This window comes from Pholis gunnellus (assembly GCF_910591455.1).
Source record: "Pholis gunnellus genome assembly, chromosome: 5".
NCBI classification, from domain to species: domain Eukaryota; kingdom Metazoa; phylum Chordata; class Actinopteri; order Perciformes; family Pholidae; genus Pholis; species Pholis gunnellus.
Genome location: NC_136531.1, coordinates 4,898,061 through 4,917,273, shown reverse-complemented (window position 1 = coordinate 4,917,273; position 19,213 = coordinate 4,898,061). Strand labels below are relative to the sequence as shown.

Genomic DNA, 19,213 nt, shown 5'->3' with positions numbered 1-19,213 from the left:
ATGATTAACAACTTTATTGATCTACTTTACGGAAGCCTTTTATATTATATATTAACGTTTTATATTCGTGTAACACCGGCAGTAATGAATTAAAGATAATATAACATTAACACTGATACCCTAACAATGTGTGTTTGTCGTGTTCCTCCAGGAAATGGGTCGCCATGATGACCTGTGGTCGTTGTTTTACATGTTGGTGGAGTTCGCCGTTGGGCAGTTGCCATGGCGAAAGATCAAAGATAAGGTCAGACTGTTTCACCTGAACTACTACTTTGACCATCAGCAACAGAATAATGCTAATCATTCATTCTAACAATAACCTGAGAGCACCTACTGAATAAATTATTATTATTTCATGTACTTTATATTTGTTAATATAATCTATGGACAAATGCATCAAATAACATAAAATCAGATATTATTTATAATATATTATGTTTTGGATTAAATCTCAATTTGAATGAATATAGGGCTAAATATATATATATATATATACACAGAGATATAAACAGGTGAAAATCATATAAAATAGTATATCATATTATTTTATTTTATATAAAAATAAAATGAGAATCAAAGACATAAAAAAAAGCAGAAGTTAAAGTATAGGGCTAAAATATATATATATATATTTGTATATATATACACACAGAGATAACAGGTGGTAAAAGTGTTTAGAATACAATACCCCCATACTCGTAAATCTGTCTTTTAAATCAATAACAAAATTAGTTGGATTGAAATTTTGGTTTTGCTTGATGAGCATCATCTGCTTTATTTTTCAAACGTATGAAGAATTCAGAACTTTATGTGAATCCACATTAATTCACTGCAGCTGAAGGTGATTTTTTATTTTTTTTTACTCCAGGAACAAGTTGGTCAGATTAAAGAGCGTTACGACCATCGGATGCTGCTCAAACATATGCCTTCAGAGTTTAATATCTTCCTGGACCACGTCCTGGCTCTGGACTACTACACCAAGCCAGACTACCAGGTACGCACTGTGAAGTGAACTGTGTGGTCTCTGCTTCAGGGCTAACAGCTTGGTTTTGGATCCGTGAGTATGTCTTGTTGTTTTGTTCCAGCTGCTGATGTCGGTGTTTGAGAACAGCATGAAGGAGCGAATAATCACCGAGAATGAGCCTTTTGATTGGGAGAAGGGAGGGGGTGATGTCACGCTGTCAACCAGTACCACCACCCAACCACAGCACAACACCCGACCCACCGCCGCCATGGTGGGGTAAGAACCAGACCATTAGCTGTATGAGAGCCTCCTCAAGCTGAAGCTTCACGTAACGGATCTGCTTTATTGTCACTGTCAAAAAGATGGGTCAAGAAACACATCACGTTTGCAGCCAATATAAAACACATACATCATATCACAAATTATGTAAAAACAACACCCACATGAACTACAGCCAAAGGCTCCCTGGATGGTAGAATATCTGTGTACACTTTGTTAAAACAGGCAAAAGATCTAGAATAACTTTTAATGCATAATATTATGAGTTTCTCAACTATTTCTGAGTCTCTTTTGTTCTCGGTCCACAGAGCCAACGTGACGCCGGTCCCTGGAGATCTCCAGCGAGAGAACACCGACGACGTTCTGCAGGACGAACATCTCAGTGATCAGGAGAACGCCCCTCCGGTCCCGTCCAGCCGACCCCCCGGGGAGACGGGCGTCCCCAACGCCGGGGAGCCCGGAGAAGCCTGGGAGGACACGGACTTCAACCGCAACAGACTCAGGATCAGCCTGAACAAGGTTTGAACTGTTAAAGAACATCTGGACTGATTGTTGTAAAGATGTAAGCTTGAATTCAGCTTATGTTTGTGCAGCTGAGGAAATTAACCACATATATATATACTGAAGTACTTACTACAGTAGAGAGAAATATTGCACTTTTTATGGAATTATTTATGGTATTTATCTCGACACTTTTAGCCCACAAAAAAACCTTCTTTTCTAGAGTTTCTACCTGAAGTGTTTAGATGGTCATTGTGTTGGACCATGAAACATCACTTCCTGTCCTTCCTCAGGGGGCTCAGGAGGAGGAGGCCAGTCGGGGGGCGTGTCCTGTGTCGCCGGTACGAGGTGGAGTCCCGGAGTCCCCGACCGGTCAGGGTCGGTCCTTGCGATACCGTCGGGTCAACAGCCCCGAATCTGACCGTCTGTCTGCTGCTGAGGGCCGGGCCGACGCCTACGGACAGAGGTGATCTACAACTTCAGAAAACACCGGAGGAGTATTTACAGACAGGAGACAGCTTTCTGTTTTATTTTTCAGTTAGATTCACATTTAGAAGTTAAAAAGTGAAATCATTATTTCTTTACTTTGGTTTACGACGGTCTCATGTAGACCTATTGAAACACTTTAAACTTGCAGTTTGCTTATGAAGCCTTGACTAGAATTTTAGCTTGAGAGTTGAGTTACACATTACTTGGGTTTGCCTTTATTGACTTGGGACTTGACTTGGACTTATTTCAACTGACTTGAGATTTCGCTTTGATTCGATTTTGCTTCGATTGACTTGGGACTTCCTTTGACAAGACATAGACTTAACCTCAAAGACTTCTAACTAACCCAGGCTTGATTTGCTCTTGTCTTAACTGACTTGAAACTAACTGACTTGGACTAGCCTTCATTGACTTGAGACGTGACTTGGACTGGGGATTTGATTTGGTCTTGTCTCAACTGATCACAAACTTAACTTGGACTCACTGACCTGATTTGAGACTTCTTTTGACGGGATATGAACTTGCCATCGAAGACTTGACTGGTCTTCTTCACTGACTTTAGACTTGACTTGGCTTTGCCCTCAAGAAGTTGAGACTTGTCTCGGACTCATCTCGACCGACCTGGGTGATGAATTTGAGCAAGCAGCTGTGGAGGTCAAAGTTAAACTCTTTAGTGTCTTCAGTAGAGTTACAGTCACATTTATCCGTGTCTTCATGTCTGTCTGTGTGTCTTCCAGGTCCAGGATGGACATCCTCGGCTCTCCGTCCCGTCACGTCTACTCCTCCCAGCCGGCTCAGATGCTGTCCGTCGACCCCGGTTGCCGCGGCGACCGTCAGGCCAGCGGCCGCCAGGAGGCGTCGGTGGCGTCGGTCGACCAGGAGGCGCACAGCAACGCCTTCATTCGCTCCGTCCCGCTGGCCGAGGAGGAGGACTTTGACAGCAAAGAGTGGGTAATCATCGACAAGGAGGCAGAGCTACGAGACTTCCAACCAACCACGTCGGGAACCACCGACGAGGAGCCCGAGGAGCTCCGCCCCCTGGAGGAGCAGGAGGAGAGGAGGAGGCTCAGGGCAGCAGGTAGGAGCTTTTTGTATACACCTGGAATAAAAAAAAGTCCTTGCAGGAGTAAAGGTGGCAGGATTCAGATTAAACAAATGGATTCTATACTCGATGTAGGTTTGATAAATTGCTAAAGAAAAGTAAATTCTACATCTGGCCAGAACGGGTTTGATTATTAGAAAGTATAAAATCAATTGATATCAATACAAATATTAATATCAGGATTATTAACAGAGATTAATAATGACGTGGCACGACCCTGGGATCAAGGACCAATAACCAAACTGTGGATTAAGTCTCAAAAGTGATGTTCACTAAACATGTCAATAGTTAAAGTACTATTCCACTTTTATAGAGTGAACAGTGAAGGTTTGAATCTGAGGAACTGACCATAGAAACCAGCTATTACCACAACAGGAAATAGCATAACAACAGGGTTTATTTATCTTAACAATACTGAGCAAAAATCAATAATATTATAAATCAACAAACATTCATTATACAATTTCAACCATACTAAACCTACAAGCAACAAACAAGCACGTGGCGAGGGGAGTGTGTGTGTGTGTGTGTGTGTGTGTGTGTGTGTGTGTGTGTGTGTGTGCGTGCGTGTGTGTGTGTGTGTATATGTATGTATATGTGTGCACTTACCCACCTATCTAACAGTGGACTGAGATGTCGTTACACAGTCATGAACAGGGGACGGCATCCCAAACAGGGGACATTTTCGAGGTCCTCTGATGGTCATGCTTTAAATCAAGCTAAAATCGTGCCTAAAACCCTCTGGCTTATTTTATCACTAAAGTTACTTTCTGCTAATTAATGTCAGACCAACATGAACCCTCTCAGAGTGACATTCGATTAATATTTATTTTAATGTAAATCATGCGTCAATAAAAAATATTTGCTTCAGTATTGACTTTCAGTCTCTTGTAACTCTGGTTAACATTTTGTTTCCCTGCAGGAGGGGAGCTGGTGGTTCGGCCAAAGACCCACACCAGGGACAGCAGCCGGGGGATGCTAACATTAACGGAGGAGGAGGCGTCGAGGAGGAGCGGCGGGAGCCCCATCCAGTCGCCCTGTCACTCGCTGCCGTCGGGACGCCCCCGCCGGAGAGAGTCAGACCCCATTGGACCTCAAAGACCGGTAAGAGACCCAGCCAGCCAATCAGAGGAGAGCTCAGCTCTCCGATGTTGGCGGACAGATGAAGAAGAGGACGGCTGCTGTACAGATTCATCACTCTGATGACTGTTATACGCTGTCATGCGGAGGCGCTCTGCAGCAGCTGCTCCGTCTCATTTATCTGTCGGTCAACATGCAGCTTTAAGGACAAATCCAGCATGATCGGAGGTTCAGCTCATTTCCTGGTTCCCCCTCTTGGGTTTCCGTCAGTGCCGATGATTCTGCCCTTTTTTACGTCACCTAAAGGAAACTTTGACCAAGAGGTTGTCGGTTCAATCCCCGGACCTACAGTATAAATCAGGAGCAGGAGTGGCCAACAGATCATACTGGTCGTACAGGGCAGGGTGTGAGTTCAGCAGAACCTCACTGGGTAAATAAATGAAAAAAAACCTGCCTGTGTGAATCTAACACAGTGACAGAGAAAGCTGGGAGTCAGCAGATCACCTGACCTGCATGTTTAGGCCAGAGCAGGTACACACATCCACACAGGAGTTAACCAACAGAGAGTTAACTCTGCTGACCAAAGAGATTTCTGTGAGTTTTACATTCTGATCAGGAAATCACTAAAAGTGTTCAACAGTCTGTGCTGCAGATTCTACAGATACAGATGGAGTAGTGCTCAGAAAGTACGAAGGTTTGATGGTGTCTGATGAACTCATCCCGAAGTCTTAAGTCTTTATTTTTTAAGCCAGTCCAATAAGTCTTTAGTTCGTCTTTCTAATGAGCAAAAAACCCCATCTGAACTCGTGCTGGATTTGTCCTTTTAAAGGTGTCACGGTAATGACAGGCAACTGAACATCTGTCACATGCAGTCGTTCTGTTCAACCAACAGCAGCCAAAAGGTTCCTCTGATAGAATCAGTGTTCACTGACTTTCAGCAGGAAGAGATGGTGGTGAGGTTCTGCATGTGATACTTAAATTGGTTGTTGCTCCACAGCAGGATATTCTTCATGTTCTTTAGCTGAGGACATCGAACCATTGCTCCCACATCGATGTTCACTGGCAAATGTGGACAAGTTCTCTGCAACAGTTGAGCGCTGTGTGTAACATAAAAAAGTCATGATGTCATATTTTCATCACAGGAAATTGCTGTTTTCACACAGCAGGTTCAGTTTTTCCAGTATGTGTTCATACACAGTATACGTACTTATAGTATATTTGAGGAATGACGTATTATTTTTATATGAACTGACCCGTCTATCATGGTAGGATGAGGCATTAGAGAGCCAAAGTCCCGTTTATTGACAAGAAAAATCCCATATTGTTGTTGAAAAGTCTGCATCACGAGTGGACAGTAAAATGTGAAACATTTAACTTTAGAATTGTTTTTGTTTGCATTCAGAAACACCGTACCCCATGAGTCTGTTGGCCTGCTGTCAAAGCCTCATGGGAGCTGTAGTTGCTGAATATCATGTTCAGATTTTTCTGCCCAGCGCAGTAGTAGATCCTCATTTATCCTAAAATGTGGACAGAAAACTTCAGTAACACAATTTCAGATTTTTAGAAATAAAATGCGTTTAGTTTCAGATAGTGGAAAATGAGCTTGGTCGAAGAGAAAGCTGGACTCTTTGGGAATTTTGAGGAATTGACTTATTCACTTTCCTGCTGAGAGTTAGATGACAAGATTGATACCACTCTCATATATAGAAGTAGATTAGCTTAGCATAACGACTGGAAACAGGGCAACACAGCGAACTCACTTATTAACACAAATTAACATCATGTTTGTTTAATCCAAACACAAGTAGAACAACAAACCATATATAACATGTTAATCAGTGAGCTTCAGGGGAGCTGGTAGGTGGATTATGTTACCTTTGGACAGAGCTAGACTAGCTGTTTCAAGTCTTTATGCTAAGCTAAGCTAACGAGCTGCTGGCTGTAGTTTCATATTCACTGTGCAAACAAGAGAAAGGTATCAATCTGAACATCTGATTCTCAGAGAAAGAGGCACAGTCCATTGTGTCTGACTGTCTTTTGAGCTTTAGTGAGCTCTGCTGAGGCAGTTCAGGTCAGTCGGGTTGTTTAATGTCTAGTCACTGATGGTGCTGATGGTTTGATTCTTCCTCGACTGCCTGTGACACATAACAACAGTTCTAACCGTCCAGCTGTGTTTTCCTCCGTCATTGTGCAGTTGAAATCTTTTCCATCTCTTTGCTTTTGCTCATGACTTTTGCTTTGGACCATCGTTTTATTCTGAAGGAGTGAATGAGAAACAGCAGTTTCTGTACGATTCAGTCGCTGTAGCCACGATGTTTCTCTGTCGGGATGTTGACGCTGTTTTCATCTCCTGTTGTTCTGCTGTGTTTTCTCATGTTCACGCTAGAGTCAAAAGGGGCGGTTTCACCGTCTGTTTTTACGCACAGTAAATGTTTACTTGGGTCACTTTTGGGGACATCACATAGATTTACATTCATATCCTGGTGACTAACCCTAACCTTAACCACTGACCCAAAAATCACCTTTTTCCAAATTAGGGACACACAGCTTTTGTCCCCAATTGCACAAGCCGTCCCCAATTACCTGGTCTTTAGTCTGAAATATGTCCCCAAAGGTATCTTAAGTCAGGAACACACACACACACACACACACACACAACACACACACATATAGTTTTGGTGATTTTGTTCGGGTTGGTGGACATTCAGGGTGGCAAATGCTTGGGGGATTGACGTGTAGTGTAGCGGATTTGTCTTTCATGCAGGAGACTGGACTTGAAACAGACCTGAAATGAATGTTCACTTTTCTATGAACCGTAACAACAATCTTTCCCTAACACTAATCATAACTTACCCATAGTTTATTGTCCATAAATCTTTCTCTAACCATAATGCAGCTGCCATGATACAACAGATTTGTGAACGAGAGCTGTGAGGTGAATGATGTGTTGCACTATTTCTAGTGAGTCGGCATTTTTTACAGGCTAAATAACTTCAACATCTTATCGTTTGTGTGTTCTGTGTTGAGAAAAATAATTCAAAATCAGTTCATTTAGAGAAAAGGAGGGGTTAGACAAAATAACAGAAACCCCGGATCATACGGTCCAGCAGTCCGTCGTGATCCTGATTCAGGACATTCACAGTCCAGTATTGGGGTTATGATGCACTTCTGGATGTTTCAGTCACTCAAAACACAGTTTACCCCGACCATAAGTAGGTTTCCTCCAATAAATCTGCCTTCTGAATTTATGTTCATTCAGTGTTTCTCACCTAAACACCTGTGTCCTTGAGCTTTAACAAAACACGTGGAACTCATTTCCTCCCTCATAAAACATTTGCAAATCCGACATTTTTGAAAAATTTAAATCATGTGTTGTTTCCGTCCATATGTACTTGCTAACAGTCATCTTTTTCACTGCCTTTGTTAGCGCATTACTGACATTCGTGTGAAAGCATTTGCAGGAACATGCAGGTATTGGGGTCACCCACTGATAAAAGAAGAAACAGCTCCATAGCGCTCCTAGTGGGCGTAGCTTTAAAGTCAATACAAATGAGTCATGTAAAATCAAAGATCGTTTTATATCCTCCAGCCTGCACTGACAGTACGACAGCCACAAATCCTGAGCTTCTTTGAATTTACTTAAATGGAAGAGACCTTTCAGAGTGATTCACGTTGTTTCTTTCCCACTTTAAACGTTGCTAATAAGATCGTCTAGCGTGTGGTTGTTTCTCATCATTCTTCCTTTGACAAACTTTATTAAACCCTGAGTGAAAATCTCAGTTCTGTGATTTGGTGATTCGGAGTGTAACGATACTTCAGTAAAGATTAAAGTATTAGTGTGGAGAAGATCAACACTGCCAGTTGTCATTGACTCTGTCAGAAGATATGGTTCAACTTGATGCTCGTAGTTCGTTCAGTCAGCCTCGGTTCTTTCTCCTTCTTCTCGTTATGTTTCAGACTTATTTTTTCTCACTGTTCCCATTAAAGGCTGAATTGTCAGAGCGATGAACTCTAGCTTTTACTGAATTTAGGCGTTGGAAAACAACAGCTTTATTTACTTGTAACAAGGTTATAAATGTCTATTTTTACCAATTAGTAATCACACTTAACACTTTACCTACTTAGCTCATGTGTGACTCATAGGATTGAATTCAGGTTCATTAATTGGTTGTTTCTCAGTTAATATTCAGCTGAAAGATGACTCGTTATATTTCTTCATGCACAGCCACTGTATTCAGATCAGATACACCGTGGAACATTTAAACATATGTTTAGTGATTCAAACGATACTTGTGAGGTAAATATTTTACGTGAATCCAGTAAATTCCTCTGAGTGTGCAGAACGGACCGTCAGAGGTTAATGTGGTTAACAATGTGAATGTTTGGTGATGAGAACTCTGAAGTCCAACTGAGAACCGGAAACTTAAATGTTTGTCATGAATACACGCCTTCACCTTCACAACAAGCTGTAACTATAACATCCAGACAACTGCTCAGCCATCACTGAACACAAATCACCTGGACTGACAATGACAACAAGAAGTATTGAAATACTCTGCAATGTATGTGTGTCTGCTCGTGCCTGAAAGTGAAACGACATCTTCTTCGATCACTAAAAAGACCCTTTAAGAATTTATATATCATTTATACAGAGGGCCCAGAAGTCCCAAAAGAAATGTTTTCTTTTTAATATGGCGTTCGCACAAGATAAGAAAGCAATTATCTTTCAGGGCGTCTGGGCCTCAGTAAATTAAAGGTAATAAAAATGTAATAATTTGTATAGCTTGTGCTTGTGTAGATATAAATATTAAATCAAAATGTTATTTTAGGACTAAATAATAAAAGGTTCTGACAAACAAACAAGCATCCTTGAGAACTTTGTAAGGGGGACCAAATGTGACTAAAAATCTGAATAAAAAAATTGAATCACAACACTAACAGTAGAAAGTGCTGCCAGCGCCCCCTGGAGGTAACAGTCTTCATTACAGCCACAATATGGATAATGTAAAGTCTATCCTCTGGGTGGCGCTACAGCAAAGATCATTTATCAAAGAAAATGTAAAGGAGGAGAAGGAATGAGATCATTTCATTACAGTATATTATTTCATTTTTGTGTGTGTGTGCTTGTGTATTTCTTGTTCAATTCTGTCCTGATGGTGGCGCTAGAGGAAAGGTCAGGGAAGTCACCATCTGAATATGGTCAGCTGGTTTCATGAAAAATGAATGCGGAATCAATGAATTTCGTATTCATTTTACATTTTATTTTTATTTAATTTTCCTGCAGAAGGATTTTTTTCTTTGTGGGTAATTAATTCATTATTTTTTTATTTTCTTTATTTATTTACCCATTAATGCTTTTTCAGTTCAGTTCTACGTGTATGTGACCATTTGAGTTATTCATGCACTCATTTATTTATTTACTAATAAGTCAGATTTGGTCCTCCGTACTTGGTGGCTGCTGTTTACAGGCTGGGACGTTATAACATCACCACTGATATTTCACTTTATCTGCAGCGTGCTGAAGCGTGTGCACAAATCCGTTTTTAGTCATATTTTAGCCAGCTCTCTTTATTTTCGTGTGACCGCTAGACTCATAGCGAGCTCTCCGCCGCCAGCCATCGAGGACTGCCATTCACTTTTTTACTCCTCTCCAGTTCTTCCCCTCCCCCCTCCACATAACTACTGACGCCTTTGCCCCCAACCTATCGCTTTAAAAGTACACAGTATTTCGAGTTTGACTCACCTGAGGAGACAGAGAAAAGAGCGAGGGTGCCATTGGGACAACACAAGAAGAAATAAAGTGATGTTTCGGGGTAAGCACAGTTTAGGAATAGTCCTTTACCTCTGTTCTCTCACTCAGTTTCTGTTCCTCCTCTTCCTTTTCCTTCTGTTCAGACATATTTCCTCCCTTCTTTTTCCTCCGTCGTGTGTCTGTGTTTTGTGTGCTTGATGACTCCATCTCTCCTTTGTGTTCCCTGTTTTGTTTTTGCATCTCTAATGGTAATTCTTCCTTCAGAAGTCAAAAAAGCTCAAAGTGTCAGTTGTCCAGGCTCAGACTGTTGTAGACTAGTGAGCAGTATGTGCAGTGTTCGTGCTGGTGTGTCCTTTTAAACTGCTTTTTTTTTTGTGGGGGAAAATATTTTCATCACCATTTGTCCAGCTAGAGGGATGCTAGTCTGACCAATCTGGCAACCCACACAGCTAACAGTCTATTGGCTCAACTGTCCTATTAACTTTTTTCATAGCTTCTAAGTAGTATCTGATAGCTGTAACTGTAGACAGAGTGCCAGATTTACGCCAACACTCCCTCAGCTTCTCTCCCAAGACTCCACCCCTTGCAAACCTTTGACCAATCAGCTGAAGGCTTTAGATGTGTGAGAGCACAAATCAGCTCTCTCCTGTCTAACGCCTGGTCAGGGAGGGGAAGGAGACGAGGGAAGGAAGTCAAATAAGAGTGTTGGGACGTAGTTGTAGGAAAACATTAAACATTCAAATACATTTATACTTTATGAAGAGTTTTCCGCATGCTAACCTCCCTCCCTCTCTCTGATTGGTCTGTTTTGTAGTTGGAAGAGGACAGACACCAACCGCGGCCCAATCAGCTGAGGAGGCTGGCCTCCTACGTCTTCTCCTCCTCCACCCTGGAGACGGAGCAGTATCCCCACGGAGGAGGCAGCTTCATCCAGAGGAGCCGCTCGGCCGAGAGCAGCCCCGCCCACATCACGGCCGCCAACGCCTCAATCCGGCGGCGACATGCCGGCACCCTGCCGACACCTGGCAGTCCGCGGAGCAGACACTCGGTCCTGAACGTGTCGAGGACGCAGCTGCAGCAGATGTTAGCGAAGCTCATGAACAAGAACAACAGCTGAGAGGACTGAGAGACGGACTCAGAACATATAAACACACACTCGTAAAACATACACAAACACATAGACATGAATTATCCCGATACACACACCTATATACACACACTCATACACAGACTGTATATGCAGAGTCGGTCAAACCAGTTTCGGGGCCCGGGGCAGAGTTCGGCCCCTTTTGATTCCCACCCGCATCCTGACGTCCCAGCACTATTTATCTCTATTAAGTGTTTACAAAGAGTCTGAAGTGACCAAAGAGACACTTTTTAAATATAGATACATCCCCTGATTTAGTCAAAGCACCCCTGAATCCTAAAATCATTTGTTAAAGGGCCAGTTTTTAGCATTTTGGGGGATCTATTAGCAGAAATGGAATATAATATTCCTAACTATCGTTTCTTTAGTGTAGAGATCCCCTGAAACAAAAAACATTGCCCTTCATATCTACATAGGGAGCAGATCCTCTTCACATTGCACCGTCATGTTTCTACAGTAGCCCAGAACTGACAAACCACCAAAACACTGGCTCCACAGGGAGCCTTTCACGTTTTTTAACATTGCCTTAAGGCCACGGTGGTTATCCGACACGCTTGTGAAACTGCGGTCACGTGAGCCACAGAGTGCAAAACCGTGGCACCGTCAGCCGTCGCCTGACCTCCTGAAGTAGTGTTATTATGGTCTGGATGGCTTCTAAGTGCAGCGATATCACTGTTTTGAACTCGCATGTTACCGCTTGTCTTCTTAAGGGAGGAGTTGTGTTCAGCTGGTGGCAATCTGCAACCACAGCGCTAGATATGCCACCAAATCCTACACACTGTCCTTTAAATCCTCTTTAGTGAGGACATGTTGGGATCTGTGGTCAAAATCAAGGGATGCACCTTTAAAAAAACAAGATAACACAAAAACAAAAAGTAAACAAACTGCCTGGAGGCTCTGCATATACAAACACATATATGAAAGCAACATAATGAACACTGAGAGCCAGATAATAACCACACATGTTAACTAAACACAACAAGCCATATGACAGACACACAGCAGCACCGCTGTGCTGGTAAACATGTAGTTTCACACACACACACACACACACACACACACACACACACACACACATTCACACTCACGTAGCTCCACCAACTACTTTTCGAGCAGAGGAACAGAAGAAGAGGAGAAAACAGGAAATATTTTCCATGCAATAAACTCTGAAAAGCCTCTCTGAAAACCTGATGTTGCACACGCCGCAGACCTGGCAAACTGGAGGAAATAATGTGAAACTGAATATCTCCTTCTCGTTTCTGTGAAGAAGAGGAAACAGAGTGAGGCTGCTAACAGACTGTTAAGCTTTACAGTGTTTGTGCATTTTTTTTTATTTGTATTTATTTGTTCTGCTTAAATGAAGGAGCGATCGTCGAGGAATGCAGGTCGTCCCGGCGATCAAGTTTTTTGCACCGAGACTTTGGAGTCGGCGTTTCCCGTCCAATCATCGTGTCCACCGAGCAATACACCGACACCGCTTCACCACACGTCTTCACCGACACAAAACCAGTGATCCAAACGTCTCGCTCTGATTCATTAAATGTTTTGTGTGAAGAGAGAAGTGTGAGTTTTCTCTGTGAAAAGAGGTTTGTGAAGGTGTGACGACTTTGATCTCTAAACTCAGCCTTTAAGACAAAAACTGTTACTGTGCTGGGTCTGTGGGCAGAAGTACGGTGGCCCGCAAGTGAAAATATTTCACAGAAAGAAAAAAAAAAACAGCAATGTTTTGTAATAAAAAACAACCAAGAGTGAATACACAGTGACATTTCATAAAACAACAAAATAAAACCCCACAACATTTCACTAAATCTCTAAAAACTCAACAACAATATAGCTGAAAAAAGGACATCACAATACTAATTTTATATAAATGTTTCACAAAACACTAAAATATCAGAAACACTACAAAAACCAAACAGAATGACACCATAAACTACACATTATTCAACCCAAGAAATAAACATAACAAAGACATATTTTTGCAAAACTAATTAAAACTTCACAAAAATCACAAAAAAAGAAACTTATGACAACTTCTCACAATTCTGTTGCTGAATGTAGCAATTGCTAATTTTGTTAGCTAATTTCTGATTTATATCCTGGACTGTTTAAAAAAAAAAAAATGTCTTTTGAGGGCCTTTTGCTGTTGAGGGCCACCATGTAACAGGACGAGGCTCGCGGACAGAACTGTTTCTTTGCATTTAAAGCGGCATGTGTTCAATGTGACACTTTTCTAACTAAAGTTTTCATGACGGAATGGTCGAGCTGTTAAACACGACATACAGCATCACAGAGAGAGAGGGAGATATCGAGCTCTATCACTGGCTGTTGTTTGTGCAGAATAGAATAGGTACACAAAGAATACTTTTTTTTTTGTTGGGTCCTCGCATCAGTTGTTTGGGTGATTCTCTTGTTGCAGCTGTGGTGATTATTTTATCTGGAGATTATGACTTTAATGTCTCTTCATTTTAAGATTACACAAAGAGTCTGTTGATTGGTCCACCACTTTGGTCCATGCAGAAATATATCTAACCATCACCTGAATTGACATTACATTTGCTTCAGGCATTCATGTTCCCCAGAGGATGAATCCCTCTGATTTTGGTGATCCTCTAGCGCCATCATGAGGTTGACATTTGTGTTTTTGGGTGAAATATCTCAACAGCTATTGGACGGATTGTGATGAAATGTGGTTTTATTCATGTTCATTCAGGTGAACATTTGAATGTGTCCAATACTTTGGTTTATGACCAAATTACTGCAGAACTAATGACATTCAGACTCCGCTGTACTTTGTGTTTAGTGCTAATTAGCAAATGTTAGCATGCTAACATGCTAAACTAATATGGTGAGCATGCTTAACGTTCTACCTGCTAAACATCAGCATGATAGCATTGTCATTGTTAGCATGTTAGCATGCTGATGCAGGCATTTAGCTCAAGCACCACTGTGCCCACGCCTCAAAGAGCTGCTAGCTTAACTGGAGACTCTTTACTGAGATCAGAATTTAATGATCAGGTTATCTATAGATAACAGTTTAGTGTTGATCAGGGCTTATAGGTCTTTATCAGGATAAAAATATTCTGTACGTCCTGCTCCGTCCAAGTACATTTGAGCATGGAGTCGCTCCTCTGGCAGACAGTTACTGTTAAAAGCACTTTAGTTAAGTCCTAATCTCAAGATAATGAGCTCACAAACTTTCTGAAAACCTCAGCTGCTCAAAACTTTAGAAGGTTGTTGTGGAGATTACATTTTTCATCGTCTCACCTGCATCGTTGTGTTTGAGTTCAATCCAGATCTTCCAGAGGACGAGGTAGATCCTGTTTCATTCATAAGGATGGTGAATTAGAAATGCAATCAATAAGATACATTTTTTTGTTGCTGCTGGAGATGATACTGTAAGATAACCGTCGACTTAAAGGACCATCAGATCGTAGGTTTAGGCTGTCGTATTGGTTTGCTGTTTGGTGTTTTCTGGGCAGTTGTTACTGGCTTTTTTAAAGCCTATTTGAGCAGCCTGACCTCATGAAGCGTTGTAAAGTTGACGTGATGGTCTGTGGAGTAGTTATGTATGTTTCTCTGACGAGTTTTGTTTTTTTTACCGGTTCCTGACATCTAGCTGTGTGTTTGGATCACCGTCTTATTTCCATTGTGCTTCCTCTTCCATCACTATTTTCTAACCGCTGGTCTTCACTGTTGCACTTTATCACTAAGTCGGTTGGAGAGGGGGATCAGGCCGGGCCGAGTGTCTCTCTATATGGATGCAAAACACAGATGCAATAAGTGAAATGTGGGATGTTATGACAAAGAAGAGATTTATTTGAATGGACGCTCTAATGTTTTAAAGATTCATATCACACCATCCGTTTTTTTATCGATTTTCTCACATTCAACTATTGGTTTCAGTTCATTCCTACAAAAATCAACTTGCAGAAACTTTAAGCATCTTTGAGCTCACTCGCAAGAAGAGTTTTGAAAACTGACTCGAAGGAAAAGGTCAGCTGTGATTTACAAGTTGATTTCTACAGAAATGAACTGAAAACAACGGCAGCCTGAGAGGAAGGAAATCCATCTGATGGATGGATTTAAAAAAACGATGAGCAGTGTTGAAGAGCAATTAATGAGATCAAATAAACCACCACTGTAATCCCATAATCGCTCCAGTAAAGCAGAGTGAGGGCTTTTCTTCTTTCCCAGCGCAGTGCGCCATTTTGTCCATTTCATAAGCGATGAGACAGAATTAAATTACAGTCGGTAACATTTGTATCAGAAGGACATGCAGAAGTTAATGTAGCCAGAGTCTGTGTCAAGTGTTGACCAATAGGAAACAAGCAGGACGTGTGTTATTTGTTGGTTTATGTGAAAGTACCTTACCATGTGTCCATTTTGAAAGTGGTTGTTCCTCGTAGGTTTCTTACAAGGACATTGCCAAAAAACGTTATTTTGGTGGTTTGTTGTGTGAGCAGCCTGAGGTGCAACTCTGTCGTTGATATGATCTTTGGAAATTGTACTTTTCTTCCAACAAATGGAAAAAGCGCCATGCCCCCCAAAAAGACTATCCATTCTCAATTCTTGAGCCAGAAAGTGAGTTACCTCCCTTATTAGGTTTTTCATTTACCTCTGGACATTTTACATTCACTGGTGTGGAAGAATACTAGAAAAAACTAAATCAACAGTTTGTTTAAATGTAGTTTCAAAAAGTCTGTCCAGCCTCCAGATTTCATAGGTTTAACTGTCATTGGCTAATATCACCGTCTACATAGTGTCTGCCCACTTTGAATGAAAGACAGGTCTTACAACAAAATGAAAAGCCATTAAAACAAAGAACAGTGATTCATTTTTGAAGAACATTGGGTTTGAGAAGACTTCGTCATATTGCAGAAAAATGCCACTTTGAATGGGACGTTTCGTCCTTAAAAGAATCAGTGCTTGTTCCATCCGGAGAGAATGAGGCTTTCAGTAAAAGATCTCCAAACATTTGTTTTGGTCCTTTTTGTTTTGGTTCTCCACCATGTTACTATCAGAACAATGAGCCATTGTGATTGTTTTAAGAGTTGAGCTGTGAAACCCTGTTTAATGTTCGGCTGCTGCTAACGCCATACCAAAGCAGCGCTCTGTGGTCCGTCGCTTTGAGCGTCATGACATTTTTTTTCGAAGTCAGAAAACGTTTCGGAGCACACGACATGAGACTAGCCAGGACGGCCATTTTGTCCAGTGAAACGGTTGCTTTCTCAATGTGTTCAAGGGCTACATTATTAAGTAAATATGCACCACTCGCTGTTTCGTTGAGCTTGAGGCATTACCATTCGCTCAGCCTGAGCTTGTCCCTCCGTGCTGAGGTTCATCTGACAGAGGAGACAACCTCAGTTTGATTTCATGCTGCTTTCCTGCTGACTTAGGGACGTCCTGCCCGTTTTATATTTAGCATAGCGTTACAGTACAACCACTTAGAGAATGTATGAAGTGGACCAGCTGCTAACTTTATTTTGCACGCCTGCAAAATGATTCACCTACCGTACAAGATTGTCACTGATACATGTCGATGTTTTGTCCTGTGTCACCATGAGCGCAGTGCCACATTCAGTTAGAGACGGGCGGTAGAACGCTTTGAGTGTGCTTATTATGCTGACGACACTTAAAGAAATAAATAAAAAACGATGCGCAGCATTAATGACGGTATGTCGTACAAAGAGACTGTTTACCGACTGTCGCCACTCTTTGCATGAGATCTACTGTTTGTACGACACGCACCTCTGACTGTAAAATGACAAACACTGTACTGTAATTACAACGAAAACACAGTGAATATACACCTCTGACTGAAAAAACGTCTGTGATTTTTTTTTTGTTGTAAATAATTCACACTGCTCTACACTAGAGGGGATACTCACGGATCAGAGATGTGGAGTTCAGAGCTGACTTTAACAAGATGCAGCTGGAGCCTTTTTTTATCATCTTTAATTCCACAGCGTAGATGTAAACCTTTACATCCAGTGTTTTTTCTGTAAGTTGAGAAAGTCGTGCTGCTTGATGCTTTTAAAACATCATGGACATTTCTTAATATTTGGCTGTTTGAGTCGACAGTTCTGGATGGATGAAAATGTTTTTACGTCTCATGTTTTTTGCTCAGTTCCCATCAGTCAGGATGGGATTTAATTCAACAACTTCCATTAACAGTCGGCAAAGAGCTATTTTCTTGATTTGTACTGAACTTAAAGCAGTTTGTCAGGTCAATGGACCATTGTAAAGGTTTAACTTAGTTAATTCATTAATTATAGTCTATAGGAATTATGGTCAAAACAACAAAATTAAGACCTGGATATTAAAAAAGGCTGAAATCGTCCTCCAAACCTTGAGTGCAAGACAAAAATACTAATGCTGGCAGTGCACTCCAAACTAAATGTGTTCTTAAAGGCTGGTCAACTGCTGCTCAGCATGATTCTGTGAGCAAACGCTTGTAAAAATGAGTCCAACTATTCATTCAAAGAACCTCAGAGTTTCAACAAATGAACATATTGCCAGCCTGCCAAAATATGACGATCCGTTTGTGTTTTGCTAACAGGCCTCTTTGGCTGAAAAAACACGAGTGTCATGTTCGTCAAACTGGTGCTCCTCGTGTTGCGCAAGCTGAACACATATATTTTCGTTGGGTTTCAGTTGATTTAAGCGAGTAAATATTAAACTGTATCTTGTAAAGGGATTTCCAGACAACCCAAAAAGTTCTGTTGATGACGAATTTCCGATATGTAGAAGTGCAGTATTTAGATGTGATGGTAAACAAACTGCTCAGTGGTCAAACTAAAAGTTAGCGCCAGAAAAAGCAATTTTTAAGGATTTTATTAATAGCAAAAATTACATTTCCATCACATCAACAATTCTGCGACTATCCTCAAAACTAGATGAGTGCGTGTTTAGAATTGTTAAAACTCTCGAGTCCCACAAACACTTTCAGAGTCTGCCACAAAACATTTATACCTCATGAATCACTCACTAGAATTATATACATGTAAAAAAAAAAACTATTACGCTCCTTCAGATCCATTTTATTGCATACTTGATATGTTAGTGCTGATCTTAATGGGATAACAGGGTGATATTGTACAGATAATGTGTCTGTAGAGAGAACAAAACTGCATTGTGTCTTTAGAAGTGAACTTAAGTCTCCATGTTTGTTTTGTTCCATGTTTGCCCCATTCACTCGTCACATCAGTATGAACCTCGTGTGTCACTAATAATATTCTCAAAGGAACATTTAGATATTTTAAGAAATCCTATTCAGTCTGACATTAGTTGTATTCCCCAGAGACATTGAAGGAGATCTCTGTGTTCCCAGTACAGAGATAGATCCAGGACGTGTTTAGCCTAGCTTAGCACAAAGGCAGGAAGCAGGAGGGAACTGCTAGCTCAGCTACCACCTTTACACGTTTCTCACTGGCCAACAAGCTAGTCAGCAGTTCATCCTGTAGTCAGCTGGGTTTAGCTGATGGCAGAGTCAGGACTATGACTTCAGGACTGAAGAAATGCCGTGTTCAGTCACCGCTGCCAGCGGTTGTTGGTTAACAAATAGCTCCAATGCTAATTGCTGCTAGAATCACATCATTGTCCAGGCTTCCAGTCTTTGTGCTAAGCTAAGCTAAGCTAAACACGTCCTGGACCCATCTGTGTACTCGCTGAAACTGCGTGTTCAGTACAGTTCTGATGTGACTCTGAGGACGACAAAAAAGTATTTTGTAAAATGTCTGAATGTTTCTTCAAAGTTTTTGCAATAACAGCAGAGTTTCTGTTGTCCAGGTAAAGAGGACTGAGGAGCTCAGTGTTAGTTCAGTGTGATGATCCGTGAGTGTCTTTCACTTGTAAAATACATTTAAGCGTTTTTCTTTTTTCTATCACTATATGATT

The 19,213-nt window shown here is 41.3% G+C and overlaps 1 protein-coding gene across 1 annotated transcript in view; it reads left to right on the top strand.

Moving 5' to 3' along the window:
• The window catches only part of ttbk1a (tau tubulin kinase 1a), a gene marked incomplete at both ends in the record, with an annotated part of 33,155 nt that overhangs the window by 11,337 nt on the left and 2,605 nt on the right, over positions 1-19,213 (top strand). Inside the window, 7 exons of the mRNA XM_079158921.1 lie at positions 152-244; positions 869-994; positions 1,086-1,240; positions 1,552-1,762; positions 2,038-2,210; positions 2,971-3,311; positions 4,258-4,439. Coding sequence (XP_079015047.1) covers positions 152-244; positions 869-994; positions 1,086-1,240; positions 1,552-1,762; positions 2,038-2,210; positions 2,971-3,311; positions 4,258-4,439 — 1,281 coding nt within the window. The remainder of the gene's footprint in view (positions 1-151; positions 245-868; positions 995-1,085; positions 1,241-1,551; positions 1,763-2,037; positions 2,211-2,970; positions 3,312-4,257; positions 4,440-19,213) is intronic.